Raw genomic sequence first — 26,152 nt, 5'->3', positions numbered from 1 at the left:
ACAAGCCAAGACGCCAGCAACAAATCCATGTGCCAATGCAAGAAAGCTATATTCCAGAATTTGGCATCTGGGTCCTCCAGCTGCCAAACATCTTCCATCTGGCCAAATCTGTGGAATGAGGTGCTAAAAAGTAGAACGGGGGGAATTGCAAGGACCAAAATCAGAACTGTCTGCAAGACACCACGGGTGAAGAGGCATGTTATGCATACCAATATCTGAGATTCACATGTAGAATCACTTTGTGAATGGTGAAATGGTGGATCGGGCAACTTCTAGATCAGGAGAGAAAGTACAGACAAAATGCTCAGCAAATTACAGGAAAAGAGCAGTTGGTATCTCTGAACTGGAACAACAGCCTCAGTCTGCAGCCATCCATGGAAGTCAGCAGATGCTGAATGTGGGAGAGATCAGTTCTGAGTAAAACAGATTTGGTGAGCACAATAAAGAGTGGAAATCAACCTACAAAAATGTTATTTCAGGATTTGATGATGCACTCCCCTCTCCTATTGCCATGAAGAAAGTACTTGCAAATATTTTAGTACTTTCATAACTAAAATACCATAATTGTGTTATTTTGTGGAAAAAGTAGCCTTTTTGAAATTTGGTGAAAAAATGTAATTAAATAGGAAGAAATGAAGAAAGAACAGAGCTAAGGATGCATAAAATTTCACTCAAATGAAACACATCCTCAGATAGCTGTCTTTAGTTGCAACAGAGCTCATTTCTGACAAGCAATTACTTATTCCTGAAAGGTAATAGCTCCATACTCCAAGAAGCAAGACCAGCTGTGAGAAATACTCCCAGCAATGTAAGAAATTTTAAGTGGGCCATAGGATTTCATAATTTCAAGTGATACACTGACTTAAATATTCATCTCATTGGCTTCGCTTTTCCCATATCACTCTGCAGATAGTCCACATGGTCTAAATGAGGTTTGACAGATGAGACCTTAAACAATTTGCTCCATTATTTAAAAAAGACAGAGAAGTCCCTGTATCTCTCTTCCAAGTTTATGGCTTTATTTGCCTCACGAAAATATTGAATTTCAGTCTCATCTCATGCCAGTCAAGCCAACAAATTTGCAGCGGCAGAGATGGTATATGAGATGTTTCACACCATCTCCATCTACTTATAACTAGGCACGCTGTTCAGGGGACTTATTATTAGGATATCATGTTCTCTGTTATGGTATGTGTAAATTCACAACTGTTTGAGCAAATTATTGACAACATAACAGACTTGGACAAAAAAAAAAAAAAAAAAAAAAAAAGGTAAATCTTCCTGTGAAATAGAAACTAACAGAAAAGCTTAGAACTCTGCACTGGCCTTCACAAAGAAGTTGCTGCTACTACTTTGAAAATGTTTGAGTAACAAGATCTTGCATTTTATTAATATAAATATACAAGTTGTAATGGAATTAACTGCAAATTGGTGACATGAGTAGATTTGAGGAACGATTTCTGTATTTGACTACTCATTAGCAATTTGAAAGCATAATTGCTCTTAAACATGCCATCTTCTTAACTTTCTTATGAAGATTAGATATACTTGTAAATGTGAAGAATTACTTTTCTGCAGCAACTTATTTGCCTACAGTGGATGTATGAAGTTGTTTCTCCTTTGGTAGTCCACAGACAGGTGATCCATACTCTTATATTAAGAGTAACTAAAGCAGTGAGTTGATGGGTTTACACTTGTTACACAATAAATGCAACCCCAAAGAAATCTTTTCAGAGGCCCATAAAACAAAGGAAGGGAGAAGGACAAGCAAACAAGCAAGCACACTACGAGTGGACATTTCATCGCACACTATTTTAGAACTCACTAAAGCCAGAGCGATGAAACCAACAAAACCAATAACCCTATCAGCATTCATATCCTTGTTCTGCCATATACGCCACATTTGTGCAGGTAAGGTGAACATGAGACATTCTGTAGTGTTAAAAAGTGTTACAGACTTGCTGGAACCTCCCACTAGATTTGGCTGTAAACTCCGCACTCTTCACAAGGGTATCTACTGGACATATCACATAGTAAAGATTTAGATTATTGGCATCCTCAAAAAAACCAAAAACAAACAAACAAACAAGCAAAACAACAAAAACCCAAACAAACAAGGGGTTGTTTGCAAATATCTCCTCCTGCTTTACACTGCTCTGCTTGTCTACCTACTTTGTGGTAACTGACAATGATCCATTAGAACCTAAGTTATCTAGATCCACACTGACCATCTATAAAGCAAGGTATTACTCAGCTTCAGTAAGCTATTTTGGACATTTTCAACTGCGTTACCAAACTTGAGGTAGGATTCCTTTTTGCTATTACCGTTTTTTTTTTATTTATTTACTAGGATAAGGGAAAAAAATACCCCTACAGTTTCCCACAATGCTCAGCACCATCCTCCCATCCCCAGAGAATAAAAACCAAAACTGAAGATCAACTTTGGACCTTGCCCAACCCCACATATTCCCCAGCCATGGCATAAAGAGGGAAATAAAGTTGAAAAGTACTGCTACTAGACTTTTGTCAACACAACAGAACATTATATAATACACAATAAAATGCTTCATACCTGGAGTTGAAAAAACGAAAAGGGTTAGCAGCTGACCTGGCACAGCCCCACATGCTCTCTCTGGAAATTGAACACAGACAATTAGGAATTTTAAGTTATCCCAAACAATTGCAGGGAACTTAGACAAACTTGGGGAACACTTACTGCAAAGTAAGCAAAGAGCCTCACCACGGAAGGGACTCAGGATTTTCCCACTTAAAACTCCTCCTTAAACTAAAAATGCTCTGTAGAGCTCCCAGCTCATACCTAAGCAAGTCATTAAGAGCTCTGCCATTAATTTGCATGGGAGCAGAGTTAAGGCTCAAGGGCCCAGGTGTCATTTGGTTGTCATTCCAGATCACGGTGAAACACGTTTTCTCATTAAAAAACAATAAGTGACCAAGAAGAAAACACTAATGAGAATTTAGAGCAGGCAGATATTGCACGAAGAGGAAATAGAGGCTGGAACAAGCGTCCTCTCTAAAAATCTGCTGCTTCATTATTCCCAAGGTATCACAGAAAAGAACTAGCCATAAACGCTCTTTATTTAAAACTGAGATTCCAAGGAAAACAGATAATGTGGTAGAATACTATCTGGAATATTGAACAATACAAATATACTACATAATAGCTATGTAAGCCCTTACACTGTGATTTGGACATGAGCAGTCCTTTTTACTACAAATCCTGATCTACTGTATGTGCCCAAACAAGCATCAGGCAGCTGCCTTTCTGAAACAGTTTCATAATATTAGGGGATAAAGCATAAAGCCAAGTCCATGAATAACCCCCTTCAGTCCTTCCCTCTGTAGTTTAGATCTCAAATGTACCGTGAGGCCAACACCCAAGAAGCCAACTAAAATATCAGAATAATAACCTAAACTATAAAAAGTGTTCTAGCACACTAGCAGTTGAATGCATGTGCACTGCAAAGATTTTGGATCCTTTACAGCAATTACTTAGAATGGCCAGGTTGGCATGCTAGTTGTTGAAAGCGAAAAGGAAACTTTCAAAGTGACTTCTCTTGTTTCATGCCCTTTCCTGTGACCTAATCTGGCATCTCAATGTTTAGAAAGAATCTATTTTCCCCCAAGATTTTGCACTGCATCTTTCGAACCTCTCATGCTTCCACATTTTGAAGTGTACAGTAAATATCTGTCTTCTCCACTGTTTGATTTTGCAATTTCTTAAATGATTGATTTCTGATAACGACAGAAATCTGCTACGGAAGAGACAATATGATGCAAAGAATCTCCATAGCAAAATCAGCTCTATCACAGTGTGACATTTCTTTCCCACTCTTTTTCCAACCTGACTTTCTGCATTCTTCAGAAGCGTATCTGAGGTATGTGTCCCATCAAATCACCAGGTACAGATTTTACTGTACAACTGCACCAACTCACAATCAAAGTCACCAGACAATATCTCTCCCACTCCACTAGCCTTCAACTGAAATGAATATGTACAGGAGAAATGGAAACTGGAAGCTATCACATTCACAGAATCACAGAATCACGGAATCACGGAATTGTAGGGGTTGGAAGGGACCTCCGGAAATCATGGAGTCCAACCCCCCTGCCAAAGCAGGTTCCCTACACCAGGTTGCACAGGTAGGCATCCAGGCAGGTCTTGAACATCTCCAGAGAAGGAGACTCCACCACCTCCCTGGGCAGCCTGTTCCAGTGCTCCCTCACCCTCAATGTAAAGATGTTCCTTCGCACATTTGTGCAGAACTTCCTATGCTGCAGCTTATGTCTGTTTCCCCTTGTCCTGTCTCCACTCACCACTGAAAACAGTCCGGCCTCGCCATTCTGCCCCCACACCTCAGATATTTATAGACCTGGATCAGGTCCCCTCTCAGTCTCCTTTTCTCAAGGCTGAACAGACCCAGTTCACTCAGCCTTTCCTCATAGGGGAGATGCTCCAGGCCCTTCACCATCTTTGTGGCCCTCCGCTGGATTCTTTCCAAGAGATCCCTGTCTTTTTTGTACTGGGGAGCCCAGAACTGGACGCAGTACTCCAGATGAGGCCTTACCAGGGCAGAGTAGAGGGGGACGATCACCTCCCTCGACCTGCTGGCCACGCTCTTTTTAATGCATCCCAGGATGCCATTGGTCTTTTTGGCCACAAGGGCACACTGCTGGCTCATGGCCAACCTGTCGTCCACCAGGACACCCAGGTCCCTCTCTGCAGAGCTCCTCTCCAGCAGCTCATCCCCCAACCTGTACTGGTGCATGCAATTATTCCTCCCTAGGTGTAAGACTCTACACTTGCTTTTGTTGAACCTCATCCAGTTTCTTACTGCCCAGCTCTCCAGCCTGTCCAGGTCTCACTGAATGGCAGCACGGCCTTCAGGCGTGTCAGCCAATCCTCCCAACTTTATATCATCAGCAAACTTGCTGAGGGTGGCCACTATCCCCTCATCAAGGTCATTGATGAAGATGTTGAACCACTGACCATTGTTGACCATTCTCTCCCATGTCAATTTATAATAATCTTTCAATTCTCTTCAGGTCTTAGTGGAAAAATATCTATTCCCACAGCTAATACAGACAGCAATACATTACCCAGAAATCATAATTCAATTTTGTATAATTCTTCTCATAACACTCCATTTTTAACACATAAGCAACAGGGTAAACAAAATTACTGCTGATGAGGATGAGAAGTATGTGCATGTTGAATTTCTGGCAATGGGAAATTCTGGTAAGAACAACCAGAAAAATCTATCTTCCCAACAATCCAAAAGACACCTAACACTCGTGTTCCTCTTTGTTTGGCCTCAAGGCCAAGCGGCTGTGGCTCACAAGTGAACACAACTCACTACCATACACTCACTCCACCAATATCTGAATGGGACAAACAGAGATTACAAGTCAATTCTTCAGAGTAAACTGTACCTTAAAATACCATTCAGAAAATTGTGGAGGAGTTTGGTAGGGCAAAGACCAGCATTAAACTGCTTGCCTATGCAGAGAAGCATCCTGTATAGGCAGCTTTGTACTCACCTCCCACTGCTCTGACCTTGAAGAAGTGCCCAACTCTTGATTCTGGGGCTTGAAGCTTTTCTTTGCTTTGGAAATGACTAAAACAGACTTGACAACATGGAATCAGCATAAAACAGGATCCGTAATAGTCACTTTCCAATCCAAAATACCAGTGTAGGAGGAAAAAGGAGAGAAAAAGGATGTTGTGAAGCCGCTCCTAGATATTTTTCATGTCCTAGCTTTGCATTCGTTAATTGGCAAACATAGGTATCTGGCTTGCTAAGTTAGTGTGCTAACTGCTATGCCTGTATGCCAGATGTGAGCGCTCACCACCACTGCCACTGGTCATCATGGTATTGAAATGAATGGATCCCTTCTTGGGGAGAATGGGTTTTAAAACAAGTAGAAGTAGATCAGCTCTGAACAAAATGCTTGTTCTCTCATCTGCCACCATGGGAAGATGGCACTGCAGACCTTTCTTCTCCAAACTGTGCCTTAATGAACAGCTACAAGTCAAAAGCTCAACAGAGAGTAGAGATGACAATAGCCACACACCTAGCAGAGAACTAGAGCATTTAATACTTCACTGATGATGTTAAGAGAGTGCTGATGCATTTGTGTAGATGCTCTGAAACACCCCTGGAGCCAAACACCTATTTTATAACTTTACAACGCCTTCACCAAGCCCCCTTAAAGCAGACAAAGCACATCTCATCTCAAGTGCCTGTGTTGTTATGGTTCATCCTAGTTCTGAGTACATGCAGTGTTTCATGCATACTGCAAGCACACAGGACAAGTGGTACCTCTATGCCACACAGTATATTAACAGGCATGCTCCCATTACAGAACTGTACTTGGTAGTGTTCTCTACTTGGTAGGTAAAGCTATGAAGATTCAAATACATTCTCAAGCAAGAGGAAAAACATTTAGTTTGACTTTACCTTAATAGTGGCTAAGAAACTCAGAAATGATGTGATGATACCAAGTCAGGAAGGGGAAGTGCTGAGTGCAAAGGGAATCAACCGCTTCAGCTGAGTAAATCATCATTAATAAACAAATTACTAAGAAACAGCATCCTACTCCTCTGCTTTTGAAACCTTTTTGATTGAGGTTTGTGTAAATTCAGTCATTATTCTAGTTCCTCCTGTGAACTTATTGTGTGAAGCTATTTACCTGACAGCTTTCTGGTTTACGTTGCAGTATCCCAATCCTATGCTAAACATTGAATCTTTGATGCAAATACTTGAGAAAAATATTTTGAAAAGATTGAAATTCCTACTAACTTTTAACAAGTGAATAAATGCAACTATTTCTTTTTGTGCCTGCTGGTAGGTCCTATTCCTATCCAGTTTATTACATTTTTAGGCTCTGTTTGCAACATTGGCGGTTTCCATATGCAGCAGATTGCGTAGACAAGCCTCACGATGAGCATTTTTCAGGTCAGTCTCTGACCTCAGTGCCTGCCAGCCCACTCCACTCTGCTTGAGTTTAGATACAGACTAAGGAAGAGTGGTTTTGCCACTTCATTCCACATTTGATGCCTCTTTTGTTTGCCATGGTTGTAACAAAGAACGTGTCCACCTCGGCTCTGTCATTTGTGACTACTGCTACTTCTGACACACCACAGGATCAGATGTTATCTCAGCTGTGGGTTTGCTTCACTTCTTATTTCAACCAACAGTTCATTTTGGCTACAGTAACTTCATATGCTTAGCGGCATGAAGCTCCGATTAGCCCTCCCTTGAAGTGCCCCGAACAGTAATGGTCATGTCCTCAGCCACACGCACATGAAAAATGACACTTCTTAGGCACAAGGTCTCAGAAGAAATTTCTTCCATATCCATTATCCAAGAATCTCCTTTCACTCCTCCTTACCTGAAGCCTAAAAAGAATTTGCTGTGAGAAATGAGGTAGCGGTGGAGTCAATCTTAGAGAAACAGGACTAATAGAGGGGAAAAACTGGACACTGTGAAAAAGGAAAACAGCAGAAAAAAAAAAAAGCATTGTTCTTCTTTAAGATTCCTGTACTTACACACTTTATCATGCCCAGCTAACCAGTGTTCCCCCCTTAAGAGTGCCCTCTTTGCTAGCAGTTCATATACCTGGGATCCACACGTCTTTCATGTTTTTGTGTGTATTGATCACACTCAGGAAACATTTTTCCATACATCAGCACTGCTATTACAAATTAATTGCACACCATGTTTGTCTGTCACAAAATCACAGGAACGGGATCACGAAATAGCAAAGATAAAAAGTTATCTGATCTAGATAATGAAAAAGAAGTGATTTTGGCTCAAATGACAGCAGAGGACAATGCTCTTTCTTTTTCTTATCAGTATGTCAAGGTAGCAGTTCAGTGAAGTAGTTTTACTGAGGCTTCTTCTGGCAGAATTGTGCTGTCTAACCCACACTGATGAATATTTGCTGCAGTTCTAAACTTCTTCACACGCACAGCTCTGCCTCCACTTTCGGTGTTGATTTAGAAAGAAAATACAGAAAAAGCTGAATAATGAATCACTGGGGAAATTCCTGTCAAATAGGTGCATAAACTGCTAACTGCAGAGCAGTAACACATATTGTTATTTATAATTCATATTCAGTGTCACGCTCTTGAAGCAATTACACAATGCCTGCCTCTATCAATACAACGCATTTCACATCTCTAACCACTAATGACTTCAGCTTCACTCTAGAGCAATAGTAGTGGATTCAGCATGAGACTAGAAGGCAGATGCTCCTGATCTCAGCTCACCCTCTGCTTTGCTATGTGGCCTTGAGCAAGTCACTAACCTGAGGATAAATTATAATATCTGAACACACAGGGGACAATTTAATTAGTTAATATTTGCAAAGCTCTCAAAAGATAAAAAAGCACTGCATGAATTATAATTGTACTATATTGTTTCGAGGCATTTTATTAGAAGGCACGCTTGTGTAAACATGCTTAGCAATGTAAAATCCTAACAATGGAGAAGTTTGAAAGCTACCTTTAAATGACGGGCATTTCTTGGACAAAAATTAATCATAGAATCACAGAATGGGTTGAAAAGGGCCACAATGATCATCTAGTTTCAACTCCTCTGCTATGTTCAGGGTTGCCAACCACCAGACCAGGCTGCCCAAAGCCACATCCAGACTGGCCTTGAATGCCTCCAGGGATGGGGCATCCACAACCTCCTTGGGCACCTGTTCCAGTGTTGCCTTTTTTTAGAAGGCAATTATATGAAACAATCAAATATAGATACTGAACTAAAACTAGAAAACAAGATCTTTGAAGGTTTGTTTGCAATGAATAATGATAACGAAAAAGACGTACAGAAAAGTATCTATGAACCCACACGTTACAAATAAGTGTCCTGCTGCACCAGTCTGGTCCCCAAACACCCTAAGCGTCACTTTCTTTCTTTTTAGCAATCCAGACCATTGTTATGGTTTCAAGATTAATCATTAGATGCAATGCAGTTAATGATAAAACTCCTCTGAGCTTTAACAGAGGCAGGATTCCTTGATTCCTCCAGCTTATTATGCGCTTTATTTAAATCTTCCTCTTAAAAAGATAATATTAGTCCTAGTAATGATGTGGTAAAATATCTAGTGAAGCTCAATGCCTGGCACTTCAAAGTGATTCAAAAGAGAGGACAGATTTCCTAATAGTAATGTTTCCTTGCTCTAGATTTTAGATCTGTGCAACAGTCACTTGTAACTCACTCTTAGAGGGTGGGCAGGAAGAAAGGGCAGGAAGAAACTGATATTGTGTAGATCAAGTTAGAACCATTTTTATTTTCAAACTAGGTTTCTTCAGGAAATAAATATTCCCATCTCCTAACACACCACCATTTAAGGAATACCATCCCTTCAGGCAGCTACGGTAATTTCTTTGTAGAAGCTGCTTTTGATTTACAGTTGCTGTCCACCTGGCACTTGTTCCTAATGATCGCTGGCTGATGGGGAATCTGTTTTCTTGGCAAAAGGCTCTGAGACATGCACAAGCAGGTTTCCACACCAAGAATCCCAGTGCTTTTGTACATGTGTGCAATGGTATCCTGTGGTTTGATTGCCCAACCTATCGAGTTATTAAAAAAAAAAAAACAACAAAAAACACCTTTTAGATTAATATAGATCTGTGGATAACTTTGTAAAGTGCAGAATAAATACAGCGCAGAAGAAATCAGCACTTCTTTAGTTAGTCATACAAACTGCATGTAAGAAGAGATCATATCCTGTAGTAGTGGCATAGGCCCAAAGTTTAGATGTGCTGGCTCAGTTTCTTTGTAAGTCACAGACTTTTGTCGTGGCCTTAGATAGTCCCATGGCACAGGATTCCTCACATAACTGCAGCACTTTTAAGGTTAATTGTTCTCTCTAAGCCATTTGCGCAGGCTTTCTCATAACCATTGGTGAAGTCAGGTATCTCCAAAAGGCAGGTGGTCACAAATGATGAGATGAGCGGACCTACAAGTATGCACATCTCCACTCCAAGACAATCCAAAACACTCAAGCATAATTTTTAGGTAGTTTAACTTAGCAGACATGAATCTTAAGTACAAACTGCACAGTCCAGTACTGCTCAGAGGTTCCCTGGTCCAGCTGAGACACAGCACTCTTCTGCTGTCCAACCCAGTGCCATTTTATTGAAGCACAATCCCTTTCTTTTCTGCCATAGTATACACATGGGAGACTGCTGACAAAAAGTAAAACTAGTACAGAAAACATCCTTGAAATAACCACAAAGAGAGGGCATCAACCATAATACATGCCCAATATGAGATGATTGGGCTCTACATCACCAGTGCATCCCACTTCTGTCAATATTCGTGCAGTCAGTTCAGTACAGTGACTTGAGGGCTGAGGAGAAGCCCTAGGCAAAACAGCCTGTGAGGAGACGGGGGATCCTTTGGGGCACCTGGCACTCCTCGACAATCTTCTGCTCTAAGGTCTTACTGAGATGGAAAAAATTTACTGCAATGGACAAACGCATCCCAGACTTGGAAAATCTTCATGAGAAGTCAAACTGAAGCTGATATATTCCCACAGTTTTACTTTAGACAAACTAGCATTCTCTAGTGAAAAAAAAAAAAAAGCTTTATTGAGAAATTCTGGAGCAGCACTACTCAGTTCTTCATGTGCAAAATCACCTCTCAGCTGTGAGCCAGTTTTAACTTGAGCATTTGTTCACAGAGGGTGGATGTACCAGAGTAGAGAGAAGCAAGGTTCACGCAAGTACTGCCAAAACACCCTTACTTAGGTTTCCTGGGAGACTCAGGATAAAGTATCTTGTTTATAACTAGAGGAAAAAACTGAGGTGAAAGTTCCCTATAATGAATAGCACAGCAGTAGCAATGATTGCAGCTGAAACAGGAAAACAGACAATATCAGTCTAGAAAATGAATGGTTGATGGGAACAACACTTATAAAACCTGTGAGAGATAAAAAAAAATCAACCACAGGACTGTGGAAATAAGAGATATAAGGAGAAACAAATCAGATGTGAAAGCTACATACCATCTAGAGAGTACACTGGTACCGTGGCTGTGCTATCTACCTGCTGGGGACTTAGCTTTTCACTACTGCAGTATCCAAAACTATGTTCCAACAGAATTTAAAGATGATCATGTTAGCATTACCGTATCAATCTCATAACATAACCAAATAGAAGGGGCAGCAGGATCAAAGCCCCCAATCTCATTTTCACACAAGCACTTAGCAGCATCCAGGGCAGCACAAAAGGAGTTCATACAAAAGGTCACCATGGTCACATTCAGATGACAAATCACATTTCTATGAGGTAACTGCAGCTATAACTACCAGTATTCAGGACTTCCTTTCTGAATTTTCTGTCTCTCAGTCACTCTAGAGAAACAGGAAGCTACCTTAAGCAGCAACATCAGTTTACATGCACAGTGCATCTTCTCCTTGGTATTATCTAAAGAAAATAAAAGAAGGTTTTATCCACCTACATCCCACAGTGAGAAAAAAAAGTAAATAGAGACAGAAAGGAATGTCTAGATTTTTTTTTAATTTTTTTTTTAACCAATACATTTATCATAAATTCACATTACAACTCCCCCTCTGTCCCTCCCATTTCTGCCCTCAGTCTCTGCATGTAGGGCAGATGACTTGGCACGTGTTTTTTGCAGGGAGAGAGCTGCATGTTTTAAGATACTGGAGTTATGTGGTGCAAGCATGCAGGACAAGAAGCAGATGAAAGCCCTGATCAAGTTTTGCACTGCTATGCACCATGGGGTGGCTCCTGAGACCCACTGTATCATAGCTATCCAGGGGTGGGAGGGCTCCTAAGCTGAGGGAACAACCTATAAGGGGCACCTTACAACAATTTACTGGCCTTCTAAGCCTTGACTAATGCTTTCTCTTTCCTTGCCTTCATAAAGATTTCTGGAGTGTGTCTGAGATTTGACCCTGAATATACGATGCTATCCTTGCTGTGTAATAAGTATCCAGTGGTGTCAGGCATATAGAAGCAAACCTACTCTTTGTTAGAGAGCTACGTGTCAGAATGAGTTTGTAAAACATGCTAGAAAAAGGATGAAATGCTGCTTACAGTGCAAAGCTCACTGAAATCTACATATTGAGGCAATATTTATTACCAGACAGAGCAAATTATCTAAGATTAATAAATTATTCTTAATCTAAGATATGGTAAGGCACAAGAACTGCCACGAAGCAGCACTCTCACATAAAGAAATTTCACCCTAGTGCTTTGCTTGAAATAATGACTTTGTTTATCTATAACTTTACATTATTGATTGGGTTTGCTGAGCTGAAGTAGGACTACAAAGTCATTCCAAACCAACTAATGAGAAGTCTGCAAGCTCTGCCAATACAAAGCTAGCAGCAAGAAGGCAATTTCCCTGAGAAAAAATAGTCATACTTGGTTATTTTACAAATATGCAACCAAATTACATTTCTGTTTAAGTAAATAAAACTAACGCCAAACACGCAGCTCTTAGCATCTAACTGTCCGAATTTTTCTGGTAAGAATTTTTTCCTACTTAGACTATAATGGACCTGAAACAAAGCAGAAACACAGGAGGATGCCTTCAGTTTTACATGATATGAAAAGCAAAGCTGTCATACAGGCATTCCAAGCTATCCTGTGAACTACCCACATAAGGGGAATTTCCAAGGCAACAAGCTTAAAAATGGTTATATTAATGTCATTCCCCCTCAGACACTGACTGGTTTTCTCCAGTTCATGGCTAATCCTTGGTGTTACTCATCCAACTTAGCAGGTTTAGACCCAAGGGAAGATGTTGGTACATGCAGGACCAACTCCCACTTGGTGACATACTGACCCTCAAGTCCAGCCAAGGGTTGACTTACCTTCACCTGGCACTAGGGTGTGCACTGCAGGGCCAATGTGCTCACCCTAGACAGCTGTGCGCATGGCCTCCCTAAACTACATGGTTCTCTTTCTCCCTAAATTAGACAACTAGCATTGGTCAAAAGAATTACCAGCTGGGCACATCTCCTGCTATCTGCTCCATATGCTGGGAGGCCAGATAATGAGCCTGGATGCAGATGTCTAATTAGGCAATTGGAGGATAAGGGCCAACAGGCAAACATATATTACATAGATGTGTATTTATAATCCTTGTGAATGATAATTTAAAAAATGTATAAAACCTAATCAGAAAAAGGTCAAATACTGTCTGGCACCTGCCACTAGCACATACAAACTAGGATTGGCATTTTGTTAAACAAGGACAACAGCAACCATTGCTGAAGAACAGGATACTGACATCCCTTTGGAGGCAGCCACGCTGCATTTGCCAGTATCCTCCACGAAGAGAATACTCTCACCAGTAAGTCATTTGTCATTAGCCGTTTACCTGTTCACAAGAAAGCACTTAAATACTGCTTAAGAAAGTTCACTTGCTATAGGAAAATCTTCTAGACTCTGTGGTCAACCTACCACATCTCAACACTTAGCTTAGATCCACCTGAAACACTCGTTCCACTCATTCTTTGCATGCACCTACACTGGCCAGTTACTCAGGGAACAGGAGGTGCCTGTCCTCGTCTTCAGAGGAAATTCCTGTCTGCTAAGTTTAGATACTAAATTGAGCACAGAGGATCTCCCTTTGGAAGGCTTCAAAGGCACTTTCCTCTCTGCAAGAATGGGACACAGAATGCAGGCTTTTAATTTCAGTGAATTGCTTTGCTAGACATCTAAAATTAAGGTACAGGCTAGATGACAAAATTATAGAATGGAGCCTGCCTGTGAGGCAATGTATTATAGACCAAGGAAGAAATGAATGGAATGGAGTCAGTATAATGTGCTAACATCTTTTTCTTCAGCTCAGCAGCTGTATGTATAGTGTCTGCAACCGAGAATGAAGTAAAAAATAAGACAAATTGCAGATCACAGTCAAATTAAATTTTCCTAATGGGGCTTTTGAAATAAACTAACAGATTACTGTTTAAATAAAACCTGGAACAGGGATGAGTTGATGCTGTATTATTAAATTTCTTAATTTAATTCTTAAGCTCCAGAGCCAGCCAAGTAATATTCAACACATTTTCCTTCATAAATTGTGGAATGAATTATTCTAAAAAAGCTTTTCATGGTTTGACCGATTCTCTAAGTGTTCCAGCAGTGTCAAGCACATAAAACAGCATCTTCCTGCCACTCATATGTTAAAAGTATTCACTAGCTCTCCATGCCTTCTTCTCTTTTCTTTAATTAGGCAAAACTATTTAAAGCAAAATCATGATGGGTCATATTACTTTTCTGGCTTATTATGTGTGCTATAAACTGAGAAAAAAAATACTTGGCACTTCAGGGTTGGGTGCTGTAACTAGCAAATTTAAAATATGTGTGAGGCCTGTCAGTCAACCAGCAGCAGCACTTGTGAAGAACTGTTTCCTTCCTTTATCACTGTCATGCTAATTACAGTGAGAGCCAGCACCCTGCCTTGGCCATGACATACACCCTCTCTGCTCAGGGGGAATACAGATTTGAGGATCACAATTTCAGTGCTTGACCCAAAGATGAGTTAGCAGGTGTCTGATCAAAGTCCTCCCGAATTGGGACAGGTGGAGTGTTTCTGAGAGGCAGCATGGCTGGATGCTCTTTCAGACTCCCAGTACCTGCTAAGTCTGCACTGGAGAATCATTACTGCCAGCCCTCTCCTGCACAACACATCTTCCTTCCTGCACCTCTGCACGGAATGTTGAGTTACGGTGGGAAGGGGGTGATGTAAGGAACACCTCAGGAAGAAAATTCATGTCCCAGCTGCCTAAACAGTGCAAAAAAAGCAGTTCCCCCCAAACACAACAGTTTTCTCTCAGCATATAGATTATTGCTTTGGGAACATCAGCATTTTTGGCTATTGATAGCCAGGAAAGAAAAGAGAATGTAAGTACTTTTAGATATTAATACATTTAAAATGCATTTATAATTAATTATATAACAACAATGTCTTGCAGCCCTTATTATATCCCTTCCTATTTAATAATGTCCAGAAGGCCCATAGTTTGAACCTCTTGGATGGAGTAATATGTTTTGTAGGGCTAGCACAGGCTTCAGTGCCTGGAGGCTCTAGTTCTATTTCCAGCTCTGCTTCAGACTTACAGGGTGACCTTTACACATAGCCTCATTTTCCTCACCTATAAAAGGGGATATTAATACTTATTTACCTCACAGTTGGTTCCCTTCCAGCTGCTACAGTGACTGAGCAAGCTTATGTGCCTGCAGAATTACTAATGCTTGTGATAAACTTTCTCTTTTTTTTGAACAAGCAATAAAGAAATTAAATCGGGAATATATTTTGTCCATCTAGAAAGAAAAAGTACAAAGAAAAACAGCAGTAGTAGAAAGAATGTTCAAAGCACACCATTAATTTCCTTTCAATTATTCTATTCTTCACGAGAAATGTGGGCGATTTCTGTTTGACAGCAACTAGAAGAAACTTCCTGATGCTGCTTTCAATCAGTAAAAAAGTGTTTGCTTTTTTTTTTTCAAGGCAAGTCTAAACTGCTATCCCTTTGGAGTAAATATAAATACACTACCAGTTCTGTAAGCAAATAATGAGAATAATTTTAATCTGAAACTTTACCTAGTAATTAGGGAGGAAAGAAATGAAAATGAATCAGAGAGAGCAGAGAGTGGTAGCTATCTCTTCCTAAAGGGAATGAAGCTGAACAGCAAAGCTGCTAGCAGGTAGGCCGGCTCAAAGCTGAGAGACACCTCTGCAGAGCTGCTGATGACCGGTGCCTCCAGCAGGCAGGGCACACCTTGGCAGAACTTGTCTCTGAGAAGGCGATACTTACTCTTGTACTGCTCTGGCTATGGAGAGCGCTGTAGATCCAGTTTCATTAACGCTATCTAAGGTCACATTTGGCAGGTCGTCATCATCACTGTCACTTTTAATTTGTCTGGGAGATAGGCCTCGGGGGTCCATTTGTGCTGGAAAGAGACATATAATGGATTAATATGAGCATGCTGAAATTAATCTTGTCCCAGAACAACATTAGGGTGTACAACACATCCATCCACTTAAGCTGCATGGCACATTTCGCTTGAAGCTTCACAAATAAGATGTCATATTTGCAAAATAATCCAGCAGTTCTACAGATAAACACAAACGTTTCCAATGGCATGCAAATGTTTGAATGCATATAAGCTATAGGAATGCATTCTGTGGACCTAAGCCACTGAACACAGATCATTATGCATACACAGTGTTCGTCAAAGACTCAGTTCACCCTCAGTTCTGGATGTCTTCAGAAAGTGAAGAAAATGCATTTGCTTTGTGCTTTGTACATCACACATGAGAGCAAATTTTACAGCTAAATTTCAAGAGTAATCCATTGTTTTTGACTGCCTGTTCTAAGACACTGGGTTGAGATCTGTGTCACGCCAGTCAGCTCACAGCTAGGCATCTAAAATAGGCCAGGTATCCAGTTTTCTGTCAGTGTCAACTTCTGAAAGTGCTTTCCCTACATGTAATGTGTCAAAGCATCTACAAATAACCTTGCACAGACGGCTAACTTTCAGGTGACTGATGCTGGGTAACCAAGCTTCCTCCTTTAAGTAAGACCTTTCGGAAAGGTCACATGCTCTCAAGTCTTAAGAACATCCAAACACTCACTGCAGGACTATTTTGTCCATCCACAGTTTACAGCATCCATACTGTATGGTAATGCAGTAGGTGTTAAGGTGCAGGCAGCGAGGAGCTGTATTTGTGAGGCAAGGCCAGGGCTGCCCCGTGCTGGCCTCATTACAGCGCATGGTTGAGCCTGGCAGCCAAGATGGTGGTGCCTCAGGGCAAGGCTATTTGTGAAAGGGCAAAAACACTGCACAGGCAGTGAAGAAAAAAAGCGAGTAACAGTCCTGACAGCAGAGCCAGACAAGAAGGAATGGAAGGAGGTGCTCCACATATCAGAGTGGAGATTTCCCTGCAGCTTGTGGGAAGAACCCCTGTGGAGCAGATACCCATACTGCAGCCTGTGGAGGGAGTATTTCCTCAATGGGGAAGCTCAGGAGCAAGCTGGAGAAAGCTCTTATGATAAGAACTACAAGCCATAGAGAGCCCACATTAAGAAGGCTCATCCTAAAGGACTGCAGCCCAAGGAAGAGCCATGCTGGAGCCAGAGGAAAGTGTGAGGAAGAAGGAGCAGCGCAGACAAACTGCTGTGCTCTGACCATAAGCTTCATTCCCCATCCTCCTGTCTTCCATCTTATTTTCTCATTACATTTTCAAGGTCAGGCTGACCAGGCTCTGAGGAACCTGATCTAGCTGTCAGTCCCTGTTCATTACAGAGGAGATGGACTATATGACCTCCAAGTGTCCCTTTCAACTCGAGAGATTCTATGATTCCAAGTTCTGTCGAAGCAGGGAAGAGTGGCTGGATGGAGTCTGGCAGACAGTCAAGAGTCAGCCCTCCAGAGGTACCTTTTGTGAAAACAGAGACAGCTAAGGAGACCAAAAACATAGGCTACATGTGTCCTCTCTTCACTCTCAGCTACTGCCCTCTAAAGTGAAGCACGGACAACAGTACGCTGAGAGAGAAAACCAACAGATGGATTGAGAGCAAACTTGGGGCACAATCACAGAATTACAGAATCACAAAATGGCCAGGGTTGGAAGAGACCTCAAGGATCATGGATCTCCAACCCCCCTGCCACAGGCAGGGCCACCAACCTCCCTATTTAATACTAGACCAGGCTGCCCGGGGCCCCATCCAATCTGGCCTTGAACACCTCTAGGAATGGGGCATCCACAACCTTTCTGGGCAGCCTGTTCCTGCACCTCACCATTCTCAGAGTAAAGAACTTTCCCCTGATATCCAACCTAAATCCTCCCTCCCTCAAAATAATTTCCCCTTGTCCTGCAGTTATCTACCTTTTCAAAGAGTTGATTCCCCTCCTGTTTGTAGGCTCCCTTTAGGTACTGAAAGGCTGCAGTGAGGTCACCCCGCAGCCTTCTTTCTTCCAAGCTGAACAAGCTCAGCTCCCTCAGCCTGTCTTCATAGGGGAGGTGCTCCAGTCCCTACAGTTTCCCACAAGTATGAACTGGGATACTGACTGGAGTTGCTTGCATCGAGGTATAAATCCAGAGATAAACTTTAGAGGTGAAGTAAACAAACACTCCTTGTCACCTGTGAATTACCATGCACAATCATTAGGCTCTGAGAGATACTGAAAGCGTGTGGAGCGGAGAGCAAAACCAGAGAGATGCCTGATACTGCAAGGGAGGAGCAGGAAGGGAGGGCAGGCAAGAGATTTGTTTATAAATGTACATACTTTGTTTGGCCAGGTGAAACAGAAGAACGTAAGATAACTTATTTAATGAGCTTACTGTTCCAGTTTGTTAGCTTGTACTCTAACACGCTGTGAGCGAGAGGATGCTTTCTGGGTCTTGCTTACATGTGTTTCAAGAAAGACAGCTTCTATTCTCCTTCAAGCTCAGCTAAGGAGAGCCCCAGAGAACAGGTTTCCTTTACAGATCACAAACAGTTCACAAGGTGTCTCATAAGGTGTTCATAAGGTGTCTGTGGCTACACAACAACTTTGAAAATCACAGTTAAATTTCCCATTTCACCACATTTTTTCAGTTGCTGTATTCACACGACTCTAGAAAAGGGACTGAGTTACACTGAAGAATGGGAGGGATATAATACTCCAAGAGCTGTGCGGCCATAAAAGTAGCACTGATGGATAGCTGGGCTCTTGAAAAGAAAGCACTCCCTAAATGAGTGATGACTCTAGGGAAAGTTGGTCTTAAATTTTAATTTATATCTTGGCGGCGAACCACTTCTGAATGAAAGAACAGTGACTGATTATAACTACCCTTCAGCTGCATTTTTATTTATGTTAAAGAACTTCACAAAGAAATTGTTATTAAAATATGTTCAGTAAGCCAATGTAGCAATCCCCTCCTGAAGCACAGCCCACAGTGCAGATGCACAGGATTACTTCTATTAGCACAGTTAAAGTGCCTCAGTCCTACTGGCTGCGTTCTGTTTGCTTGTTATTTCTGCATGTAGAACCAAGAAAGCACCTTTTGCTTATCAAATCAAAGACTGTTGATAATGAAAAATAACCTGCACTGAGACAAGCATGCAGCATCTTAAAAATTATTCAAACGTTTAATTATTTTGGGTAGATCCCCATTCTGACCATGCTTCTGAAAATTATAACTTATTTATGATGATATTTCATGTGTTTCTGATCATCAAGGATAATTTAGTATTTAAGAGTGACAGAACACTCCAATCAGCTGATTTGGCCCCAGAAAATTATTTGGAAAGAAGGAGCTACTTCTGAGCTTACTTATTTGGCAACAAGGCTATCTTTTAAATGAAACTTTAAGATGATTATTACTTACTCTATTACTTTTCCAGTTTTTCTTAAAGTGACTCTCATTGCAGGAAGTTATGCATTTATATGCACCAAGTTTTAAATGTTTTATAGGTGATGCATTTGTAAAATGAAATTAAGTAAAAAAATGTGTTTGTTACTTTGCATTTACTGTGGCTTAACCCAACCTGCACTATGGAAAATGCTTTAAGAAGCTAACTCAGAAACTTTCTTGATGTTTACATCCAGGTTTAACCTAAAATCATGGAAGTCATTTAGCAATTTAGTCCACAATATAGTTATTATACACCAATTTTGAACACTTTACTATGAATACACCTACTGTGCTGATGTACGTGTATACAATAAGTATCTTACATACTTGTGTTGCTTGTAAGACACACTGTTTCATTATTATTATAGAGTACCAGCTCTTAAGACATTATTGGGATTTCTACACCATTTGCTGTTGTTTTTAAATAACCTGAGGAATGTGTTTAAGGTGAAAATTCAGTTACACTAAATTAATGCCTTCTGTTTGTGTGTGCTCAATGAGGTACACAGTACTCCCTATACTCCTCATGCACCTACGAGGCTGCCAGTGGAACTGTGCTTTTGCAGCTAAGGATAATACAGCCCCATGGACACTATTTCCTTCACCAGCAGCCAACATTTGAGAACATCACAAGGTGTTGTGACACATCAGTATGGTGAGAGTGAAATGCTAGGAATGGAAAGATATTTTTGTTATATTTTCAAAGTGAACCTAATTCAAGATGGACATTAAATTAGAGAACAATGCAGAGATTATTCCCTTATTTTTTAATGTCAGCCATATACATACACATTTTTTTTGGTCCCACTTTCCATTTGTGACCTCTTCTTCTGCTCAGTCTCCCCACAGCCCTCTAATTGTTTGCTCTCTTTCTCCTGGAAGGCCAATGGTATCCTGGACTCCAAAAGAGGAGGAGCGACCAGTAGGCTGAGGGAGGTGATTGTTCCCCTCTGTTCTGCCCTCATGAGGCTCCATCTGGAGTACTGCATAAAAGTCTGGGGCCACAACACAGGAGAGATGTGGAGCTTGTGAAGAGGGTCCAGGGGAGGGCCACAAAGATGATCCAAGGGCTAGAGCACCACTCCTATGAAGACTGGCTGAAGTCTTCACAACCTCACAACCTTCACAACCTCAGCCTGAGGTTGTGGATGCCTCATCCCTAGACGTGTTTAAGGCCAGACCAACTGAGGCCCTGGACAATCTGATCTATAGCAGCTGGCAACCTTGCCTGTGGCAGGGGAGTTGGGACGTAATGATCCCTTCCAGCCCAAGCCATTCTCTGATTCTGTTATTCAATTTATGCCTATTAGATTCTTTGATAGCACGGGGGAAGAGTAAGTGTTGAAAGCCCTACAGGTGCTCCTTGCCCCAAAGACTCTCCATGGAGGACCAGTGGAACACAAAGCAAGATAGGTTCAACTTCCTTCCTTCTCCTGCTTCGTATCTGGACAGCCATGATGCTGGTGAGCCAAGGTGACTATCCAGGAGGTTGAGCTTTGCCTCAGATATGTGGGGTAAACTGCCCTGTTTTCTCCACAGCATGGCTGCAGCTCCTGTAAGGAGAAGCAGCCTTTAAAGCTTTTCCTCCCTCAAAAGAGTTGTGTGAAAAACTAACTTGCTGAAAGCCTAACAGATCTCTCCTCCTCATCACTCACTACAGTGCATGAACCACAGCACAGATTTTTATACGTACATAGTTCACAATTCCTACTTGTGTCAACACCTTCACTTTCTCTTGGACATCTAGGAACAACTGTTGAATGGCTGGTACCAAGGTTCATATACACAAGAAGCAGTTCATAAATGATGAATTAAGACCAAATATTGGCCTAATGAACATCAAATTGGAAAGAAGGAAGAGATGTAGGCAAGAGATAATTTAACAAAATTAGATGAAACAGGTGGAGGACAAGTGAGTAATGGAAAACAATTGGCAAGCAAGAGACTCCACAAGACATGCCAGTACATTTTAACCTTCCCTTTGTACGGGGACCAAGATTTTTCTTGAACTTAGTACCATGGGTCTTAAAGAAATCTGGCTGCACCACTGAATCAAGTCTTCCCTAGTACAAGCAGACATATTTAATCAATAAAGCTTAGGCTCTGAAAATGATCTGGTTTTCTTCCCCATACTATTCCTCTCGAAAGGCAAGATTTGTCCAGCACAACTATCCAGTGATTCTGATCAGTGTGAATGAGGCTAAGGTGAGTCAAGCGAAAAGAAACAAGTTAGTGACAGGCTTCATGAGGCAAAGGTGTCATTGAAAGACCCCACAGGAGTTCCAGAAGCAAGCTTTTAGCGCAACACACTGGCAAGACTGGCAAGCCTGGTGAGTTATTTAAGAATGTCTTTAGACATAAATGGCTGCAAACAGTCATATCACTTTCCTTCCCTGTTAGCCTCAAGAAACAATGATATTTTCTACTAAAGATAATGCAGAGAACTGCTTTTGACACAAACATATATGCAGCCTCTCCTTGATATACACATTGTCAAACTGTACCAAAAAGGGGTTTCCTTCTAGGCAACACAAATGAACTCATCCTGTACTTGTTTTAAGGTAGGATCTGCAAATGGATCTGACAAAAGATGCATGCCAACCTGTAAATACTATAGAACTTAGTCTACCACCATTAATACAGAATCTGCCAACTGTTAGGTGCCAGAAGAAGAAAGTCTGATCTGGATCAGATATAACATCATTTCTATTTCTGTCAAATTTAACACAGTTTCTGGCAGTAAAATTTATGTTGGTTTTTGGGGCCAGGCAATAGAATCATAGAATCACAAGACTGGAAAAAACCTACAAGATCATCTAGTCCAACCAACCTCTCATCACCATTGCTACCACAAGCTACTAAACCATATCTCATAGCTCCTCATCCAGATGCCTCTTGAACACTGCCAGGGACGGCGACTCCACCACCTCCTTGGGCCATTCCAGTGCCTGACCACTCTCTCAGAGAAACAGTTCTTCCTTATGTCTAATCTAAACCTCCTCTGGTACAACCTGCAGCCATTTTCTCAGGTCCCGTTTGTGGCCTGGGAGAAGAAGCCAATCCCTTTCTCATCCCAACCTCCCTTCAGGAAGTTGTAGAGTGCAATGAGGTCTCCTCTGAGCCTCCTTTTCTCCGGACTGAACAATCCCGGCTCCCTCAGCAGCTCCCCATAAGACTTGTTCTCCAGACCCCTCACCAGTTTTGTTGCCCTTCTCTGGACACGTTCCAGGGCCTCCATGTCTTTCTTGTAGTGAAGGGCCCAAAACTGAACACAGAACTCGAGGTGCAGCCTCACCAGTGCTGAGTACAGGGGGATGATCACCTCCCTGCTCCTGCTGGCCACACTATTTCTAATGCAGGCCAGGATGCCGTTGGCCCTCTTGGCCACCTGGGCACACTGTCAGCTCATGTTCAGCCGAGCATCAAACAACACCCCCAGGTCCCTTTCCTCTTCACAGGCATTCAGCCATTCAGCCCCAAGCCTGTAGCACTGCATGGGGTTGTGGCCAAAGTGCAGGGCCCAGCACTTGGCCTTGTTGAACCTCATCCCATTCACCTCAGCCCAGTGATCCAGCTTATCCAGATCCCTCTCAAGGGCCTCCCTACCCTCAGGAAGATCAATACCACCTCCCAGCTTGGTGTCATCTGCAAACTTACTGAGAGTATACTCAATACTTGATCCTGGTTCTGGGGACAAAATTACCTTTCCTAAAATGCTGGAACAGACTTCTTAATGTTGTATGAGTTTTTAATGGGTGCTGATGTATTTTGTGCTTTCTGGCACAGAATCTGTGTGAATGAATGAACCTGCCAGCTCAAATCCCTTGGATCCACGGCAGAGGACAGAGCCTTCACCTTCGCAAGGTAATAATGTAACTACAAGGACACATAATTGTCGTATTTTTCTCCTTCCCCGCTCTCTAAACTTACACTGTTTGCATTGGAGCACTTCCTGGGAAGAGGAAAATTTGACTTTCGCTCTCCAGGCTGACAAGATCCCAGCATGCCACTTCATAGAATCACAGAATCACGAAATCACAGAATTACAGAATCACAGAATGGCCCAGGTAGGAAAGGACCTCAAGGATCATGAATCTCCAATGCCCCTGCTACAGGCAGGGCAACCAACCTCCCCATTTAATACAGGCTGCCCAGGGCCCCATCCAACCTGGCCTTGAACACCTCTAGGGAGAGGGCATCCACAACCTCTTTGGGCAGCCTGTTCCAGCACCTCAGCACTCTCACAGTACAGAACTTCCCCCTGATATACACACTGCTCGTTACCAGCTTCCACTAATCTCCAGATTAATGGACACAGAACCATTAATCCCCACCCTCTGTCTGCAGCCTTTCAACCAATTTCTTATCTATCAGGTGGTCCACCCATCAAATCCACATCCCTCCAATTTGGAGATAAGGGTGTGCTGGGGGACCATGTCAAAAGCCTTGCTTAAGTCCAGCTAAATGACATCTGTTGCCTTCCCTTTGTCCACCAATGCCGTCACTCCATCATAGAAGGCCACCAGATTGGTTAGGCATGACATTCCCCTGGTGAAGCCGTGCTGGCTGTCTCGTATCACATGCTCATTCTTCATATGATCAAGCATGTCATCCAGGAGGATCTGTTCCATGATCTTCCCAGGCACAAAGGTGAGACTCACTGGCCTGTAGTTCCCCAGATCCTCCTTGCTCTCTTTCTTATAAGTGGGAGTGACGTGATCCTTCCTATGTCATCCAGGACCTCACCTGACAGCCACGACTTTTCAAATATGATGCAGAGCGGCTCAGCAACCACCTCAGCCAGCTCCTTCAGAACCTTGGGATGCACACCATCTGACCCCACAGATTTGTACACATTCAGTCTCATGAGGCGGTCCCGGACTTGCTCTGCATTGTAAAATGGAGGAGGATTTACTGCCCTGGTCCCCACCTAGAGGTTTAGGGATGCAGGGCTCAGGAATGGGAGAAATGTCAGAATCCTGGCTGCCAGTGAAGACTGAGGCAAAGAACTCATTCAGTACCTCAGCCTTCTCTTTGTCCGTTGAAGCCAGATCTCCTTTTACGTTTACCAAAGGAGGTACACTCATTTTGGCCCATTCTCTTCTGGCCAATGTACCTACAGAATGTCTTCATATTATTTTTTACATCCCACAGCTAAGTTCAGTTCTGCTTGTGCCTTGGCTTTCCATATCCCACGTCTTCAAGTCCGGACAGCATCCCTGTACTGGGATTTGCACTTCTTGTAAATATATTCAGGCTAACAGGCTGCTGGCTAAACAGCATTCACGTTTCCTTTGATGAAAACTTTGTGTTCTCATCACAAATTGACATGCACACTTCACATGAAATTTTGATTTGAATCACTCCAGCCACTCTTGGGGATCTTTTGTTTCCCATCAGCTACCCTAACTTTTGGGGGCAATGAACAGATCTGAGCTCCCTCAAGAGAGAATAAAGAGGTTTATTCCACTCTAATATGTCCCGCCCCATCATTATTTAGAGACACATAGCCCAAGTTCTCTGACATAGTTGGGAAGGCCATGCACCATCAAAAATCCTAGGGCTGGATGCCTGTAGTAGGTGCTCTGAATCTGTCCCCTCTCAGGGGTGAAACAGGACATACACAAATACACTTCTGCAACTGCTGACAGATTTCAGTGACCACAACTCGACTGGACTTCCTCAAATGAAATCTCCTGCAAATGAAAAGATTAATCCCATCAGTAGGCTTGCTAAGATCTACTAGATAATTTCACATCTACACAGCATCTTTGATTTAAAAGATGACACATTATTAGATGATGCTTGCTGGTGTGAAAATAGAGAAAATTTCAGCATCCAGAAACATTGAAACCTCTGGCTCATTTTATTTTAATACCTCAGTTTTCTGAATTAAGTTAACTTCACTGCTAATAGCTTTGTAAACATATGTACATGTAGGCCTGGTGATACACTACAGTAAAATACAAACTGCAGCATGCTTAGTTTCCCTCTTAAAATAATTAAAAATCTGTTTTTTCCAAATTCAGACCTAGCTTGTTTTTGCTTCACACATTAAACTTCCCACTGTGCTTTCTCTGAAGAATGCCTAGTATCCAACATTCTGATCAAAGTGATTGCTCATGATGGGGTTCCTAAGTGACCCGACATCTCACCACGACATCTGCAGAAATTAAATTCTGCAGAAATAAGTAGTCCTGAGGAAGCTCAAATATACCTGCAAGTCATGTTTTCTATTTTCTTAGGAACTTTTCCTCTCCATTTGTTTCCAGTGCATGATGGCACAGAGTAGCTAAGAGATCATAACTTGTTTTAAGTCACTCTGCACTGACTTCCACTAAGAATGAAAAATGTACTATTCAGTGCTCCAAAATTTATATTTACAAGAACCTCATCAGTAAGATTGAGACACATGTGTGTATCTGTATGGGCACAGAGAGGGAAGGAGTGAGGTAAGAAGGAATTCACGACTGGAATGTAGGAATAGACAGGTATAAACTCTATTGGAAAGACAGGCAGGCAAGGAGGAGAGGGGGTGTTGCCTTCTACAACTATGAGCCGGAGTCAATGGAGCTCCACTTGGGGATAGATGGAAGAGATGACAGAGAGCTTACGGGTTAGGGTTAAAGGGAGTGCAAGGGAAAGAAACGTAGTGGGAGTCTGTTACAGCCTGACTGAGAAGACAGAGTGGATGAGGCCCTCTATAAATAGATAGGAGCAGGTTCACATTC

The 26,152-nt window shown here is 42.0% G+C and overlaps 1 protein-coding gene across 6 annotated transcripts in view; it reads right to left on the bottom strand.

The window, feature by feature from the left end:
* KLF12 (KLF transcription factor 12) overlaps positions 1-26,152 on the bottom strand; it is a 264,660-nt gene that overhangs the window by 61,981 nt on the left and 176,527 nt on the right. For 5 of the 6 annotated variants that reach the window (XM_048933311.1, XM_048933313.1, XM_048933312.1 and 2 more), the window contains exons 5-6: positions 15,835-15,970; positions 2,573-2,632 (exon numbers count right to left, since the gene is read on the bottom strand). In XM_048933311.1, the coding sequence (XP_048789268.1) occupies positions 2,573-2,632; positions 15,835-15,970 (196 nt within the window). The remainder of the gene's footprint in view (positions 1-2,572; positions 2,633-15,834; positions 15,971-26,152) is intronic. The other variant, XM_048933316.1, reaches the window with a different exon arrangement.

Source organism: Lagopus muta, chromosome 1, assembly GCF_023343835.1.
Source record: "Lagopus muta isolate bLagMut1 chromosome 1, bLagMut1 primary, whole genome shotgun sequence".
In the NCBI taxonomy this organism is placed as follows: domain Eukaryota; kingdom Metazoa; phylum Chordata; class Aves; order Galliformes; family Phasianidae; genus Lagopus; species Lagopus muta.
The sequence above is the reverse complement of the archived record's forward strand: the minus strand, read 5'-3'. Positions and strand labels throughout refer to the sequence as shown.